Raw genomic sequence first — 19,427 nt, 5'->3', positions numbered from 1 at the left:
CACATGCTCTAACCAGCATACGTAAACTAACTCTTCTCACATGTAAAAATTTTTATTCAATCAAAACTCATGCATTGTAAATTGGCATAACCATTTGAACAAAAATAATTATAAATAAAAAAATGTAAATATGTGGGGTCAAGTTCTAGTTCTTTATAAGCAATCACCATTAAAGTAAAAACTACTCAAATTAACTATGAATTTTTTAAATCCTACAAATAACTTTGGACTCACAAAAAATAACTTAGTTTACCCACTTAATCCACTACCACTAAAGATACTCTTCGAATATGTTTGTAGATGAACATTGGTTCAATAACTAATGTGCTACACTTTATATTTGCGAGTACAAAATGGTATGTCTTAACAATAGTTTTTACGACGGACCCATTCACCCTTAATCCCTTATGATCGACCATTTTCCTAAAAAAGAAAAACATATAACCAAAATCTATCGTGGGTATGGATCAGTAATTGAAATTTGGTTGACCGATTCATCCGATCTTGTTGCATTTACATTATCAAATTGTTGCTGCATGTCTGGTAGGCTTCTAGTTCTTCCGCCGATGGAAGAAGCAGGCTCCAAAGGTAGAGGCATAGTGAAAGAATAACTACTAAGCATCAGTGCAATGGTTGCCATAGTTGGTCTTTCAACCAAACTTTCTTGAACACAGAGTAAACCAATGTGAATGCATCTCATCATTTCATTTTGTGAACCGTTGTTTAATGATGGATCTATTATATCTATGATTGTACCCTCCCTCCAGTTTCTCCAAGCCTGCTCAATTGCATATAACATACCATTAAGATCAATGGTTACAATATTTCTACCTTAATATGATTAGTACTATCATATGTAATCTTTTTCATTGGCATGGAATGAAAAAAATAATAAACAGAGATAAGGACTTACAAAGCTAAGTAAATCCTCCTGACTCTGTCCATCAAGAAAGCGACTAATTTTTTGTCCACTTATAATCTCCAAAACTAGTACGCCAAAACTAAAAACATCTGATTTTACCGAAAATTGTCCAAACATTGCATATTCAGGAGCCATATATCCACTACATATCAAAGTGGAAAAGTTTAATTAATCATAATGACTTTTCTAGTCACAAATTATTCAACCTGTTTAGCTGTTAAGGCTAATGATATTAATAAAAATGTTGATTTCATAAATTAGTATAAAAGGAATTTTCACTAATTAAAAGAACTTAAACATCACAACAAGATATGTAATAACTTACTATGTTCCAACGACTTTATTTGTATTTACTTGAGTTTGATCAACAAGTAGCAGCCTGGCCATCCCAAAATCTGATATTTTAGCATTCATGTCTTCGTCCAAGAGAATGTTACCTGATTTAAGATCACGATGTATAATACGAAGTCGAGAATCCTCGTGCAAGTAAAGAAGTCCTCTAGCAATACCTCCAATGATTTTGTAGCGCATTGCCCAATCTAATTGTGCTTTCTTTATTGGATCTATACATACACCAAATTAGTCATTTTAGTAGTCATTTTCTCCAACCAAATATAATACAATGAGAGAGCAACAATCTAATGAAACATATATATTACAACCTACCAAATATAAAGTAATCAAGGCTTTTATTAGGAACAAATTCATAGATAAGTAGCCTTTCTTTTCCTTCTAGACAAAAACCAAGTAATTTGACTAAATTTCGATGTTGAAGCTTAGCCAATAAAAGCACTTCATTCTTAAATTCAATATCTCCTTGTCCAGAATCTATTGACAATCTTTTGACCGCAATCACTTGTCCACTCGAGAGTTTACCCTGCAAATATATCTCATCATGTATCATAAATACTATAATAATGAAGAATTTGATGTGAATCTAAATCTATAATGTTACTTACGTGATAAACAACTCCAAATCCGCCATGTCCGAGTTTATTAGCTTCGGAAAAGTTATTTGTAGCAACTACAATTGTGTCAAAGTTGAATTGCAATGACTCAGCAATTTCAATATCATCATCATCTTCTATTTCTTTTGGAACATGATACAAGGCATGTTAGTGAAGTCAAAATAGAAAAATATTCATATATGTAATTTATGAAATCAAAATACTTTTCAAAACACTTAACAAACATCAGGTTTTATAATTTGGATTATCTCAATAAGATTAGACCGTCCAAATTCGCTAAAGTGTGCGTGATTACAATCTTTGATACTATAATAAAAGTTTATTTAAAAAGATTTTTTTGTAGTAAATTAGTCTAAACGTGAAAGTTTGAGTAAATCAACACTCATAACATACCTTCGAGATTTGACCCAGCTGCCATACTATGGCGATTTCTTCTTAAGCGTATGCAAATGATCAAAGTTAGCAGAACAAGAACTACAATGACAGTAGGCACAACTATGGCAATGGTAGTAGTATGAGATGATTTGCTTTTTTCTGCAAAAATCAAAAGTAACCTGAGAAAAAGGCCAATATAAGAAACAATTAAAACAAAACCAAAAAATAGTAAACCATGTGATCAGGACCAACTGGTTTATAAGCGCTCCAATTGAGGAAGAATCATTCAGGAGAATATGAGTTGAAATTCTAACAGAAACAATTTTTTATCATATTTTACATGACTCCCGGGAAACTCTTAATTATCATGGCTTCCATCGTCTGAGAATGAGTACCTTGCTAATAGCAATTAAGTATGATTAGTTAATGTCAAATAAATACCTTGTGGTCGTGGTGGTGAGGTTTCATCTGTGTCTGCTATAAGTGGAGCATCGTAGAAGAGAGATGATTCAAATCTAATACTACAACTTGGTTTAATAACTCTACCACCCATCTTGTTATTACAACAACTTGGAATTTTATAGATAGCATCATCTAAACAACGCGTGCATTCTTGAAATGGTAAATCAGGTGTACACTGCACAAGACCATATACGGTTTGAAAATTCAAGTTCACGCCAGTTTCATTACCCGTAGCATACTTAACACGAGAGTCATTACTTGATGCAGCTTTTTCTTTCAGCGTCTTCATCAAGTTTCCAAGAACTTGATTAAATTGATCCACCTGTGTTACATTATTACTGTTTGACATGAAAAACGAAGGTAAACCTTCCATAATGCCAAATATTGATCGGTTGGAGTAGCGCAACATGCAGCTGTCATACCAACCAATTGCTTCTTTTTGATTTGGACAAAGTCTTGTTAGAAGAACTCTTGAATTGTTAAGACAATTGCGGCAAGCATCAGGTTTAACATCTCCTCTGCAGAGTCCAAAATGGCGTTTACTTTGTCGGTATTTTGGCCATAAGAGAAATTGTAGAAGCCGTAGTTGATTTGTGTGTTGGAAGAGAGATTGGACAAAAGGATGTTGAGGTTGGTTTGATATGTGCTATTGGCTGTGTAGTTGCCATTATCGTTCATACAAAAGTTGTACAAAAAATTTGGCTGGCCTTTTGTTGGAGATACAATAATAATGAGAAGAAGGAGAAAAGAATAAAAGGAAAATGATAACTTGCAAGACATAATCACAATTGCCATTCTGTTATTGGTTAAGAAATGATTGAGATTATGATTGAAGCTTTGGATATATGAGAGTTACTTAATATGCTGTGCGCGGATGAAGCGTTTTGTTGACTAGAATAGTCTTCTTTTAATCATTCAATTTGTGGAAAAGGCAAAAGTGTGACTTTTTGATATAGATAGCTGTAGACTTGTAGCTTTCTGTTATGTGTTCTAAATGCACTGTATGAATAAATTAAAGTATAAGATGGAAAATGCTTAGAAGTTCTTGAATTGTTTAAACTTAAAAGAGAGAAAAGTATGTAAATAATATAAAAAAAAATAGTCATATCCTAATCAATATATATATAATAATAAAATTGTATCTTAGTTTTAGAAATTAATTCTTTATTTTAAAAAATTAATAAGTAAAATAATAAAAGATTAAAAAATGTAGTTATTTGAATAATAGAGTGGTTCTATTTATGTCTCCGTGAACTTAGCTCAGTTGATAGAGATATTGCATATATTATGCAGGAGTGGAGGTTCAAACCCGAACACTTTATTTATTCACTTTTGAGGTGAAATTAGAGATTAAACTATTGAACAAAAGGAGTAGAAGTCATGACAAAAGGAAGGAACCACCGCACCAATTGATATTTTCTTAGAAATCAAGACACAATAATATAGGCTGATTCTAGGGTGGGTGAGTGGATTAGGTCTCCCACTGTGGGCAAGCTGTCTGAACCGTTGGATGAAGAATAATACCATGCACCATCAGTACCTTATGTTTTTCTCTCTTTCTCTTCCCATCATTTCTCTCATCCATCTGCATTTCTTGTTCTTGTATCTTGCTTCCTTCCTTTCCACTAACCCACCCTAGAATCCGCCATAAGTTGGTCTCTCACGCTAGCCTCCCCCATCAATTGATAGTATTTTCTAATATTAAATTTGAGTTTCATTTAGCATGGGTAACTTGAAGAGTTTTAAATTATGGGAAAGTTTGACTTTTACCGACTGGTGGCAGTTTTCCAAGTTATTGCCTATTTCTATTTATTTATGTTTTAAAATGTGAACCCACGCCTCTCTTTCCTTATCAAAGGCACACCCACATCACTCCTTTCTTCATCAACTTTGTTTTTAAAACTCATGAGATTCAAAGATGCGACACAACATCACTATTCCACCATAATATTTATTCATACACTTAGAATTAGAAATGAGTATTGGGTTTAACTCATCCTTACAAAATCGGCTTGTAAGGTGAGGATTGCTTCTAGTATATAAACACACTATTGGGCTTGGTGCGTGGATATAAACGGTGGGTGACCCGATAGCGGAAACTTGATAACAGGTGGCCCAACGAATCGTGAAGAGGTTCTGATACCATATTAGAATTGAGATTTGGGTCTAACTCATCCTTACAAAACCGGCTTGTAAGGTGGGCTTGTAAGGTGAGGATTTGGGCCTAACACTTATTCAGGTCACCTTGCAACCGATGCAGGACTTCTTAACACACACAACAGTTGGAAACGTCATCTCGCAACCGGTGTGGGACTTCTTAACACACAACAGTCGGAAACTCACCAGTTTGTTCATTTTGTCTCCTGGATGGTAGCAACACGTAATTTTGAGTATGTATGCAGCATTGATGCAAGCTTTAATCATCAAATGAGGATCAATGCTGCATGCATATTCAAAATCAAGCAATAACTCCTTTGGAAGCGGTGAGATGGATCAACCGGTTGGAATTGCAAAGTGTTTTGCTTAATAGTGATTCCCAAATTCTCACAATTAAAGCTAGAAGTGTTGATTTGTCAGAGTTCAACAATGAGGTGTCTAATATTAGACAATTTTTAGAGTCTAGTTATAACTTTGATGTTAAGTTTATTAAACGACAAATAAATACGAAGCTCATTCCTTAGCGAATAATGCTAATTCAAGTGCTAACCGCCAAGTTTATAATTATATATGTTCCTTGTTGTATTCTTCAAATATATTTGTAGATGAACATTTAATTTGGTTCAGTAACTAATGTGCTACACTTTATATTTCCAAGTACAAAAAGGTATGACTTAACAATACTTTTTACAATGCACCCATTCACCCTTATGATCGACCATTTTTCTAAAAAAAAACTTATAACCAAAACTTATCGTGGGTATATATCAGTAATTGAAATTTGGTTCACCGATTCATCCGATCTTGTTCCACTTACATTATCAACTTGTTGCTGCATGTCTGGTAGTCTACCAATTCCACCTCCCATAAAATACGCAGGTTTCGAAGGTATTGAGAGAGCGAGAGAATTACTATTAAGCATGAGTGCAACAGAAGCCATGGTTGGTCTCTCAACTACGTTTTCTTGAATACAGAGTAAACCAATATGGATGCATCTCATTATTTCATTTACTGAAAAGTTGCTTAATGATGGATCTATAATATTTATAGCTTGCCCCTCTCTCCAGCTTCTCCATGCCTGCTCAATGCAAGTGCATATAACCAAAATACAATTAGGTCACTAATCAGTTTCTACAGTAATGTTTAGGTCACATAATCTTCTAATCTACACTTTTAATGATAAGGGAGAAATTATAGTGACAAAAGTATAACTTACATAGGTCAATAGATACTCCACATCCTCCCCATGACAAATGTTTGCACTATTTTTATGACCGCTTATAATCTCAAGAACTAATACTCCAAAACTAAAGACATCTGATTTTACTGAAAATTCCCCATGCATCGCATACTCAGGTGCCATATATCCACTGCGTACAATACACAAGCTTAATTAGTAGTTATATATTGTGATATTTCAAATTAATAAATTTAGACTAATTCGGTGGTATCATTGACAAAGTTCTAATTTTGATTTCCTTAGAGTGTGTTTGGATGGGGAATTCTAGAAATTCAAGGGATTTAAAATACTAGGCAATTCAATTGATTCAATTGAATTCCCTTCATTTTCAAATTTCATTGTTTGGATAAAGTGATGAAATTCCATCAATTTTAAAATTCTTTGTTTGAGTAATGTAATTGAATTTCCTTCATTTAATTTTATTTATTTTAATAAAATCGACCCTAAACCCAAAAATTGGCCGAAAAACAAAAAAAAAATCGGCCGAAAAACCTAAAATCGGCCAAAACCATAAAATCGGCCAAAAAACCTAAAATCGACTATCAACCATTAAATTGGCCGAAAAAATCGGCGGAAAAACCTAAAATCGGTCAAAAACCATAAATCAGCTGAAAAACCTAAAATTGACTATAAACCATGAAATCGGCCGAAAACCATAAAATTGGCAGAAAAAACATAAAATTGGCCGAAAAACCTAAAATCGGCCAAAAACCCTAAAATCGATAGTAACACAAAATCGGCTGAAAAACCTAAAATCGACCAAAAGCCCTAAAATCGACTAAAAAATCTAAAATCGGCTGAAAACCCAAAAAATTAATCGAAAACCCAAAAATCGACCCTAAACCCAAAAAATCGGCCGAAAAAACTAAAATCGGCGAAAAACCCAAAAATCGACTATAAACCCTAAAATCGACCGAAAAACCTAAAAATCGACTATAAATCCATTTTTCGGCCGATATTATGGTTTATAGTCGATTTTAGGTTTTTCGGCCGATTTTGGGGTTTATAGCCGATTTCAGGATTTTGGGTCGATTTTAGGTTTTCGGGCGAGTTTTTTGGGTTTAGGGACGATTTTAGATTCTTCGGCCGATTTTTTGGATGTTGGCCGATTTTGGGTTTTCGGTCGATTTTTGGTTTTTCGGCCGATTTTTTGGGTTTTCGGCCGATTTTAGGGTTTACAGTCGTTTTTTGGAATTTTGACCGATTTTAGGTTTTTCTGTCGATTGTTCGGATTGCCGGCCGATTTTAGGGTTTATAGTCGATTTTTTGGATTTTGGCCTATTTTTTTGGGTTTTTGGTCGATTTTTGGTTTTTCGGCCGATTTTTTGGGTTTTCAGCCGATTTTAGGGTTTATAGTCGATTTTTGGAATTTTGGCCGATTTTAGGTTTTTCTGCCGATTTTTCGGGTTGCCGGTCGATTTTAGGGTTTATAGTCGATGTTTTGGATTTTGGCCTATTTTTTGGGTTTTCAGCCGATTTTTTGGATTTTCGGCCGATTTTTGGTTTTTCGCCCGATTTTTTGGGTTTTCAGCCGACTTTAGGGCTTCTAGTCGATTTTTGAAATTTTGGCCAATTTTAGGTTTTTCTGCCGATTTTTTGGGTTTTCGGCCGATTTTAGAGTTTATAGTCGATTTTTGGGCTTTTGGCCGATTTTAGGTTTTTTCTGCCGATTTTTTGAATTTTCGGCCGATTTAGTGTTTATCGTCAATTTTAGGTTTTTAGGTTTTACTATTAATTAGTAATTTTTAAAAGATTACAGAGAAGAAGGAATTTCAAATTCTTTGGTTTTAGGTGTCATTTTGAAATTCTCTAAATTTAACTTGAACAAAATACTTCTTAAATTTCCATCATTTTGAAAATTCTTCAAATTTCCATCCAAACAATGGAATTCACCTTAAATCATTTGAATTCCCTCAAAACATTACTTTACCTCAAAAAATTCCCCCATCCAAACACACTCTTAGTGTAAAACTGTTTTGTGCTAACTATTGTTCAATCATTTATTTTGATATGTTTTTGAAAGGTTGGATTCTTATAAGTTATAACAATCAAATAAAACATTAAACTCTTTGAATAAATTGTTAAGACATACTAAGTTATAAATTAAAGTGAAGTTTATATTTTACTTCTAGAAATCTCAAGCATATTCGGAAACTTACTAGGTTCCAACGATTCTATTTGTGCTTCCTTCAGTTTGACCGATAACAAACAATCTTGCCAATCCAAAATCAGATATCTTAGGATTCATCTCGTCGTCTAAGAGAATATTGCTTGCTTTGAGATCACGGTGTATAATTCGCAAGCGAGAATCCTCATGAAGATAAAGAATACCACGGGCAATACCTTTTATGATATTGTAGCGCTTCTCCCATTTCAATTGTGTTTTCCTTGTTAGATCTACATATATAATTAAGATCATATGAATTTCAAAAACTATTGTAGTAGTCAGTAATTGTCTTGACACTATAAATTGTCTAATTAATTAAGTTGATATTAAAACCTACCAAATATGAAGTAATCAAGACTTTTATTTGGAACAAATTCATAAACAAGTAGCCTTTCTCTTCTTTCAAGACAAAAACCAAGTAGCCTAACTAAATTTCGATGTTGAAGCTTCGCCACTAAAAGTACTTCATTTTTAAATTCCGTGTCTCCTTGGTTAGAATTTGTTGACAATCTTTTGACAGCAATTACTTGTCCATTAGGCAATTTACCCTGAAAATATTCCACTTTTAGATAGGTATGGTAAATTATAGTATTTCTTTTAGTATAATATTATAAATAATGAGTTTAATTGATATGCACCGACGGTGCAAAATAGTTTTACACGATCGTCCAATAAACAACCACCATTTTGTCATATCATATCAAGAAAGTGGGGTGAAGTGGGGTGATGTGGTGAAAAACATGGTTGGTATTGATCGACGGTGTAAAAATATCAGTGTATATAAATTAAATCCATAAATAAAAAGAGTGATATTTTTATGAATGGATAAAAATGTTATCTTACCTGATAAACAATTCCAAATCCACCTTGTCCAAGTTTATTAGAATCAGAGAAATCATTTGTAGCAACTCGTATGATATCAAAATTAAATTGCAATGACTCGGCAATCGTCATTTCCTCTTCACCTTCATCATCATATTTTTCATGTTAGCTTCATACAATAACCAATATAAATCTCCAATTTTTTAAAATTTCAAAAATGTTGTTCATCAATAAGTTATAGATGATGTGACAATGTATTTTTTTTTTTAATGGTTTTTTTAGGTTTTTACATTTTTTTATATATTTGAAGTTTTTATGACATAAGTTTTATTTATTTAAAACAATACTCTATATAAACTATGTCAATAAGATTAGATCGTTTCTCTACCAAAAAAAATAAAAATTAGATCGTTCAGATTAACTAAGGTGTTCGTGATTACAGGCTTTGATAATATATTAAAAGCTGTTTATCTCTTTCCTAGAACCCGTTTAGATTTGACTTATTTTTTTGTTTAAGAAAATAGCTTATGCAATTAAATAAATTGTATACTACATCATAAATTTTCACCAACAAAAATTGTGTCTTTATAAACTATTTTTTCCTAAACCACCTTGAAAACTTTATAATAATACATAAAAATAAAAATTAGTATAAATAGAAAACTTGAGTAAATCATCACTCATAACATACCTTCGATATTTAACCCTGCCATACTGTGGCGGTTTCTCCTTAAGCATATACAAATGATCAAAGTTAGCAGAACAAGAACTACAACAACAGTAGGCACAACTATGGCAATGGTGGTAGTATTAGATGATTTGCTTTTTTCTGCAAAAATAAAAAGACTATACATGAGAAAAAGGCCAATATATATATGAAACAAGTAAAACAAAACAACTGAATAGTAAACCATGTGATCAGGCCCAACTTTTTTTTTTGAACTGCAAAAGTATATTAAAAGAAAAAAAAAAATTCTCAATCGAGGAAGAATCTGATAAAAAGTTCCAATCGAGGAAGAATTGTTTAGGAAATTATGAGTTGGAAATTCTAACACAAATAAATTTTTATCAGATTTTACTTGTCACTCAGACAAACTCTAAAAAATATGATTTAGAAATTTGTTTTTATGTAGCTAGCTCTGTATAGAGCCTATATATGAATAATATATAAGAATGAGAAAAGAAAAAAAATAAAAAATAAAAAATAAAAAATATAAGACTATTCTCCATATAAAAAGAATATGGAGAATTTCTCATAAAAAAATATACTCTACCAAATTCCACAATACACTAAAAAACATATTGAGTGTGATTAGTTAATGAGAAATAAATACCTTGTGGTTGAGAGGTTTCATCTGTGTCTACTATAAGCGGAGGATCGTAGAAGAGAAAGGTTTCAAATTCAATCTTACAACTTGGTGTAACAAGTCCAGCACCAACCTTACTTGGAATTTCTGAGATAGCAGCATCTAAGCAACTATTGCAATCTTGAAATGACAAATCAGGTGTACACTGCACAAGACCATATATGGTTTGAAAGTTCAAGCCAGTTTCATTACCCGTGGCATACTTAACACGAGAGTCATTACTTGATGCAGCTTTTTCTTTCAATTTAATCAGCAAGTTCCCAAGAACTCGATTAAATTGATCCGCCCGTGTTACATTTTTAAAGCTTAAAATGTAAAACGAAGGTGAACCTTCCATAATGCCAAATATTGATCGGTTGGAGTAGCGCAACATACAATTGTCATACCAACCAATTGCTTCTTTTTGATTTGGACATAGACGTGTTAGAAGAACTCTTGCATCGTTGAGACAACTGCGGCAAATATCGGGTTTAACATCTCCTCTGCAGAGTCCAATGGCGTATACTTTGTTGGTTTTTTGGCCATTAGAGAAATTGTAGAAACCGTAGTTGATTTGTGTGTTGGTAGAGAGATCGGATAAAAGGATGTTAAGGTTGTTTTGATATGTGCTATTGGCTGTGTAGTTACCTTTTTCGTTCATACAAAAGTGGTCCAAAAAATTTTGCTGGGCTTTAGCTTGAGATACAATAATAATGAGAAGAAGGAGAAAATAATAAAAAGAAAATGATAACTTGCAAGATACAATCACAATTGCCATTCTGATCTTGCTTTGTTTTTCAGAATATTAAAAAGTAATATGTGGTTATTAGTTAACAAATGGAGAATTGAAGCTTTGGATATGAGGGCTACTTAATATGCCGTGGGTGAAGCGTTTTGTTGAATAAAATTTGTGGTTTGAAATGAAGGTTTTAGTCTCTTTTTATTATTCAATTTTTGGGAAAGGTCAAGAGTGAAGGTTGTAGCTTTCTGTTACGTGTTTTATTGTGTTCCAAATGCATTGTATGGAAAAATAAGTACAAGATGAAAATCCTTGGAAGTTCATGAATTGCTTAAAGGGATTGATTAGTCCAAATGTACACCCTCAAAAGATAATTCACTAGTAACTTTTCATCTAAATATTTGGTACTAAATACAAAAGTGAATATAAATAACGCGTCGTATTGCAGGGGTTTTGAATTTTTGAGCCATTTTGCAGGATTTTTAACCTTCGGAAATCATCATATTGCAGGAGTTACTAAAATCTTCACTTTTAATATTACCACAAATTATCTGTGGGAGTTTTAGGGAACCGCTGGTATCAATCTCGTGTGCTCAAACGACGAGGTTATATTGCAGGGCTCAAAACCCGGCAAGTGTGTGTGTGTGCGTGTGAATAATAATAGTCTAAATGTAATTATAAAATATATATACTACCATTATCTCAAAGTGTATTCTAAGTTAATAATAGCCATACAAAAAAAATATCTAAGAAAATATTGCACCTGAATTTTGTCCATGAAAAATGCTCCATAGCTATAAAAACTCAAGAAAATTCCAATCACGTACAAACATGTACATCAACATAAAAATGAGAAAAAAGAAAATGTATTAGCCCCACCAGAGAAATGTATTCACCAAATACAAGACTTTTCCTCTGAAGCAGTCTGTCTGTACATGACAGAAACAAGAAAACACAATAAACCAAGCTTAGACTAAATTTAGTCCAAATTCATTAATTGATTTCGTGTTTTTCTTTTTTCCCTCTTTTTTTCCCTCAAACCAAACACACCGTGAGAGTTTTAACATTGATCGGTTAAGGATAAATCAATCAGAAGTATACGAAGTCAAATCTTAGTTTAAACAATTTTTTGTCAAATTTTATTTATCTTATCTTCGAACTTTATATTTTAGTCCCATTTCTTTTCTTTTATAGGCCATTTCTAGATGCAGGATTAAGAGATAAAAATAAAAGTGTGTGTTACGAGCACTGACACTTTTATTTCTTGATGGTGGGTGTTTGGCCGCGTTGCCTTGTTAATTGGTTCATATACCATTTATTCCAACGTTTGAAGTCAAAAAGATATATGCACAAATCACCATCATGATTCCTTTACTCGTCTTCATTTTGATTCTTCAAACTTAATTTTGCAATGACTCTGTTTTTTATTTATCATGGATTCATGATTGTATCCCGAGTGAAAGCCGGTGATCCTGTATCCTGTAATAACAACAGAAGAAACTACACAGTTAATAGCACCTATGACACAGTTAATTTTGTTAGAATTAAATCACTAAATTAAGATTAAACACATATACATGTTCAACATATTATGACATATACTTTAGTGCGGAAACAAAATAGTCATAGAAACATGTATAAAATTATAGGATCGACAAGATGATCTTTAGGAATACTTGGATCCATGATGAAAAGTTCTTTTGCAGTGATCCTGAAACACAAAGAGATGGTGGCTAGATTGGTTCTTCCTCAACCGGTACCCTGATGCCTTGATTCTCTTCAGATGGGGAGAAGAGAGTGTTTGCTTACGTACGGTGTATTGGGGACCATAGCCTTATATAGGGTGATGGCCCATTAGGGTTCCCATTATCCCGAAATGGACCATCCTGACATCCACCCATTTGAGCCCATATCTAACTAATTAAATAATTAATTAATTAATTCTAAATAGAAATCTAATAGCCTTTTAACTTTATTTGACCACTTAATCAATTTAGGCTCTTAATTGATAAATAGCTAATATAATTAATATAAATATATATGCCCACATAATAATTATTGGAATATAATAATTGAATAATATAAAATATTCCAACAATCTCCCACTTGGGCAATATATGTTAATAATTATATCATAGTTCTTTAGGCGCGCATCCGAATGTTATTTATCTTTAGATTTCAACTTTACAATCTGGTCCACCTCATACATCAACAATGGGACCACCGCGGCTGTCGTCACTGACGTATAACGTGACGGAACCCCGATGACCACCACATCAATATATTTGATGACATAGATCGATATGGATGAGCGGCATGGAAATTTCATGCAATGTGATCTCTAAATCATGTCTATTTCCAACTGGTCCAACTGAAGTCTTTATTGAGATCAAACTGAAGTTCCTTGGGTGCAATTCAAAATGCACATAACCAAAAACTTAATATTGTTATAACAATAATATCTTATAATAAGTTTTATTTCTGCAGAAAATCAAACATAACATAATGTTTGTACTAAAATTGAAACCAAAATATATAGAACATAATACAAATGAGGAAAAGACTCCCACTAATCTAAGGCAATCTCAAAACCTAGACCCATACGAGCAACATGCCCATGAAAAGCCTTAGGCGTTAAACCTTTGGTTAGTGGGTCAGCTAGCATTAAGTCTGTCCTTATATGTTCTATCAAAAGTTGTTTCTCCTGAACTCTCTCTTTCACAACAAGATACTTTATATCGATAAATTTCGACTTGGTGGAACTCATATTGTTGTTGGAGTAGAGCACAGCTGCACTATTGTCACAATAAATCTTCAATGGCCTCTCGATGCTCCCAATGATGCGTAGGCCTGTGACAAAGTTCCGCAGCCAATTCGCATGATTTGATGCCTCAAAGCAAGCCACGAACTCTGCCGCCATGGTAGAGGGAGCCACTAAAGACTGTTTGGCAGACTTCCAAGAAACGGCTCCTCCAGCCAAGAGGAAGATGTAACCAGATGTGGAACATTTGCTATCCGGGCATCCCGCATAATCAGAGTCAGAATACCCAATGATCTCCAAGTTATCTGACTTCCGATAAGTGAGTACGAAGTCTCTAGTTCTCTTCAGGTAGCGCATTACACGCTTTACTGCTATCCAGTGCTGCATACCAGGGTTGCTCAGATATCTGCCAAGAACTCCTACAATGAATGCTAAGTCGGGACGAGTGCAAACTTGAGCATACATAAGACTCCCCATAGCTGAAGCGTAAGGAACTTTATGCATCTCTTTCTTTTCAAGATCCGTAGTGGGGCACTGATTGAGACTAAATTTGTCTCCTCTAGCAACGGGTGTGTCTCCTGGTTTACTGTCTTTCATGGAGAATCTATCCAAAACTGTATCAATATAGCTCCTTTGTGACAATCCCAAAATACCTTGAGAGCGATCTCTAAGTATTCGAATTCCTAAGACAAAGGAGGCGTCCCCAAGATCTTTCATCTCAAAATTCTTTGTGAGAAATCTCTTGGTTTCGTGCAATAAGCCTATATTGTTGCTTGCCAAAAGGATATCATCTACATATAATACCAAGAAAACAACTTTACGCCCACTGAACTTTTGGTATATGCAATCATCAACTGGATTAGCCTCAAAACCAAATGAGGATATAACTTGATGAAATTTGTAATACCATTGACGGGAAGCCTGTTTAAGGCCATAGATGGATTTCTTAAGTTTGCAAACCACAGACTTTGGGTCTCCTGACACAAAATTTTCTGGTTGCGCCATATATATTGTTTCTTCAATGTTTCCATTTAGAAACGCAGTCTTTACATCCATCTGATGCAGCTCTAAATCAAAATGAGCTACCAATGCCATTATGATCCTAAGAGAGTCTTTCGAAGAAACCGGAGAGAAAGTCTCTTTATAATCAATGCCTTCCTTCTGAGTAAAACCTTTGGCGACAATACGAGTTTTATATCTCTCAATGTTACCCTTTGAATCCCTTTTGGTTTTAAATATCCATTTACAACCAATGGGTTTCTTTCCTTCGGATAATTTAACGAGATCCCAAACATCATTTTCAGTCATCGATTTCATCTCATCCTTCATGGCATCAATCCACTTAAGAGAGTTTGAACTTCGCATAGCTTGACTAAAGTTAATAGGATCATCCTCAGTCAAACCAATGCCATCTTCATGTTCTTGAAGAAATATAACATAATCGTCCGAAATTGGACATTTCCTCTCTCTAGTGGATCTTCTTAATGGCAGCCCTTGAGGTTGTTGAGTTTGAACTATAGGTGGTGCTTGAGGAAGAAATTCAACGTTGTCTTGTTCTTGAGGGATGTTAGGAATAACATCATTGTTAATTTCTGGATCTGTTTCTGGAACAACAATAGGTACAAAGACTTGATCATTGTCAGTAACAGTTTCTTCATCAAAGACAACACTCCTTATGTTTCCTTCCCCTCCAAACTCTACATCCTCAAGGAATCTTGCATTTCCCGTTTCAAAAATTGTTCTAGTGATGGGGTTATAAAATTTATACCCGTAAGAGCGTTCGGCGTACCCTATAAAATAGCAGCTAATTGTCTTTGCGTCCAACTTACCTTCATGAGGCCTATAGGGTCTCGCTTCAGCTGGACATCCCCAAATGTGCAGGTGCCTAATGCTGGGCTTTTTCCCAGTCCATAGCTCATAAGGGGTCTTAGCTACTGCCTTACTAGGTACTCTATTAAGGATATAAACTGCGGTCTTTAATGCCTCTCCCCAAAATGACTCTGGTAGAGAAGAATGACTAATCATACTCCTTACCATATCCTTAAGAGTCCGGTTTCGTCGTTCTGCAACTCCATTCATGCTGGGTTTTCCCGGCATTGTGTATTGCGGAACAATTCCACACTCATCGAAGAAAAGCACGAAGGGCCCTAGACGTTGTTCCCCTGATCCATCATACCGACCATAGTATTCACCACCACGGTCAGACTTGATAGCCTTAATTTTCTTTCCAAGTTGAAGTTCGACTTCAGCTTTGAATGATTTGAAAACGTCCAGAGATTGAGATTTCTCATGAATCAAATAAAGGTAGCCGTACCTCGAGTAATCGTCTATGAACGTAATAAAATACCATTGTCCATTCCAAGAACCTGAAGGGAAAGGACCACATATATCGGTGTGAATTAGTTCTAAGACATCCTTAGCTCTTTCGGCATGAAAATTCCTTTTGTTTGTTTGCTTACCCTTGATACACTGAATGCAGACTTGAAAGTCCGACAAGTCAAGGGATCCAAGAATCCCGCCTGACATAAGCCGCTGAATTCTCTGTTTAGAGATATGACTTAATCGCTTATGCCATAAAGTGGCAGAATTCTCATTTAATTTTCGTTTCGTACCATGTGACTCTACTTGCATTATTTTGTTATAAGGACATTCAATATCAAGCATATAAAGATTATCATTCAAAGAACCGTAACCAACAACATTTGAATCATATGAGAGACTAAATTTATTATTTCCAAATGAACAAGTATAACCAGATTTGTCCAAAATAGAAATAGAAATTAAGTTCCGTCTAATAGACGGAGCAATAAAAGTCTCAACCAAATCCAAATGAAAACCGGTCTTTAACAATAATCTAAAAGTCCCAATAGCCTCAACTGCAACTTTATTGCCATCGCCCACATAGATGAATCTTTCAGCATCACATGGCGGACGGCTCCACAGGCAGCCTTGCATGGACATACTAATGTGAGTAGTAGCACCAGAATCTACCCACCAAGTATCCTTAGGTACAGAAACTAAATTAATTTCAGAACAAACAAAAGTGAGAAAATTACCCTTCTTTTCACGCCATGAGGCGTACTTGGAACAATCTTTCTTCATGTGTACAGCCTTCTTGCAGAAGAAACATGTGGACTCCTTAGGTTGTTCCCTTGTTTTCTTGTTCTGGAAAAAATTTCCCGCAGTTTTCTTTAGTCTCTTAAAGTTAGTCCCACTTAGCACAGAGATAGAGTTGATTTGAGCAGTGAAATTAGGAGCGGTGGCAGCAGCAACTGGATCGAAGAGAGAACAATAAACATACAATAACATTAGTAGGCATGTCATCAAATAACCATATGGACATGCACAATATTCTTTATATGCAAATTAAATAAGACCCAAACAAGATACCAAGCACACCATTAATTCCCAATCTTTGATTGCAAGAATTAACTGTAAACGGTACTCTCACGCAACGATCAAATATTGGTAATAAGTCCTGTCAGATAATGTGCGTCTTTGACACCAACCATTACCCACATGGAAAAAAAAACTTAATAATTACCACATATTTATCATCACAGGTATGCAATTGTTCGGCCAAACTATGTCTTCCTTTTGGCCGACTAAAACAGCTCGCATGAACAATTACACACTACATCTTTTATAATTTCAATTGAATCAAATTTACGCAACAGAGATTACTTTTGCAACATCTTGTTTCAACCAACTCAACTAAAATTATTAGACATTTTAATTTAATAAATTAAATGGGAAGGTCTTAAAATTCACATAAACATTACCTACAAATATAATGTCAATATTGTATGTTATCTGATTGCTTAATAATCAAATGATTATTAAACTATCTTAATTATGCGAAAAGGGAACTCGCAAAATTTAAGATGAGAAAATGAACACAGAGTTGTGTTCATGTCAAAGTGCAGACCAGTATAGTAAAACCGGTTGTACTTAAGGGGTATGAAAATAAGTTAATTACTTATTACAATTAAACAAGCACATTAACAGTGCTCATGGTACATATGTACGTGGTAGGGGAAAACTATAAAACGTACACGTTGCAATTATTTTTAATTTACAACAAAATTAAATGAATCCAAAACTGACCACATATATAATTTTCCATAAAATAAAAATTGAATACTGTATCTAATTAAATTAAATTAGAGAGACATAATAGTATAATATTTGTCAATTAAATATACCGATCTGAATGGAAAATTTTATCCGGCAGTTATGGAATTAAAATGAATAGTCATTAATATTTCAAAAATCAAATAAGTGGTATGATCTTAACAATTAAAGGCAATAATCGATAATAAAGGGTGATAAAATCGATCCGAAACTTTATGGAAAGAAATTGATGACAAAATAATAACCGATACTCATATTTGGAAACCAAATCAAATATGTTAATTTGTTTCAAATTAAAACCAAAGGAAACAAATCAGAGTTATATCAATTTATTATTTTTAATTGAAAAACAAGTCAACAAAAAAAAATTTCACTCGGTGAAAAAAACTAAAGAAACAGAAAATAACTTCAACACTAATCCACCAAAAATTTTATGTTCACATACAATCAATTTGATAAGCCAGATAAAAATAATCACATATATGACATAAAATTGAACCATAATTTGAACAAAATAATTCAAATTAAACATGTATGATGAATATAGTATATAAAGGCCATATACTGAACCGAAAAACAAAATTATACATATGTATGCATAATGCACATATATATCATAAATACACACATGATCGGAAGTGTCCAAAAATGAACACTGTCATGACCACAAATAAAATGGTACAATCTCATAAAAATTAAGGAGTGCGATGATCATAAAAATTGCAAACTCATCATCTTATCATTTCAAGCCATGAAAAGAAACAATATTCAAGACACTAGATCATGGATCCAAAAGTGATAGCATACACATATTTTCAAAACACTGAATCTTAATATTAGAACACTGATGTGCCACGCCAAAAGAAAGAACAGCAAAATAAAATAAATAAGCAAACCGCAATTATATTTTACTGTGCAGAATCATAAAAATCAGGAAGGCAATTATATCGATCATATAATCAAAACAACACAAGCCGAAAATGACAAGATATCAGTGCAATTGAAAATAAAAGATATTCATAAGGATCAAGCATGTCCTGCTCTGATACCATTTGTTAGATTTAAAGCACTAAATTAAGATTAAACACATATACATGTTCAACATATTATGACATATACTTTAGTGCGGAAACAAAATAGTCATAGAAACATGTATAAAATTATAGGATCGACAAGATGATCTTTAGGAATACGTACCTGGATCCATGATGAAAAGTTCTTTTGCAGTGATCCTGAAACACAAAGAGATGGTGGCTAGATTGGTTCTTCCTCAACCGGTACCCTGATGCCTTGATTCTCTTCAGATGGAGAAAAGAGAGTGTTTGCTTACGTAC

The 19,427-nt window shown here is 33.8% G+C and overlaps 1 protein-coding gene and 1 pseudogene across 1 annotated transcript; both read right to left on the bottom strand.

The window, feature by feature from the left end:
- Positions 1-312: 312 nt before the first annotated feature.
- LOC123882350 lies at positions 313-3,680 on the bottom strand (annotated as a pseudogene).
- Positions 3,681-5,392: 1,712 nt separating this feature from the next.
- Positions 5,393-12,361, bottom strand: LOC123882415 (putative receptor-like protein kinase At4g00960). Its single transcript, XM_045931278.1, has 7 exons — positions 10,448-12,361; positions 9,805-9,942; positions 9,135-9,256; positions 8,629-8,839; positions 8,284-8,521; positions 6,101-6,254; positions 5,393-5,962 (listed from the first exon to the last, which is right to left on the bottom strand). Exons 1-7 carry the CDS (start codon positions 11,235-11,237, stop codon positions 5,636-5,638), a joined length of 1,980 nt encoding a protein of 659 aa, XP_045787234.1. The 5' UTR covers positions 11,238-12,361; the 3' UTR covers positions 5,393-5,635.
- Between the last annotated feature and the right edge of the window lie 7,066 nt (positions 12,362-19,427).

Source organism: Trifolium pratense, linkage group LG1 (genome assembly GCF_020283565.1).
Source record: "Trifolium pratense cultivar HEN17-A07 linkage group LG1, ARS_RC_1.1, whole genome shotgun sequence".
Classification (NCBI taxonomy): domain Eukaryota; kingdom Viridiplantae; phylum Streptophyta; class Magnoliopsida; order Fabales; family Fabaceae; genus Trifolium; species Trifolium pratense.
This window is presented reverse-complemented; position numbering and strand designations above follow the sequence as displayed.

Bases quoted from the DNA above. Each gene is read 5' to 3' on its own strand.
- LOC123882415 (XM_045931278.1), bottom strand. From the start codon at position 11,237: ATGGCAATTGTGATTGTATCTTGCAAGTTATCATTTTCTTTTTATTAT. The intron at 9,943-10,447 runs GTATTTATTTCT...TTATTTTTGCAG, and splicing joins TGAAACCTCTCAACCACAAG to AAAAAAGCAAATCATCTAAT. The intron at 6,255-8,283 runs GTAAGTTTCCGA...TATTGTACGCAG, and splicing joins AATAGAATCGTTGGAACCTA to TGGATATATGGCACCTGAGT.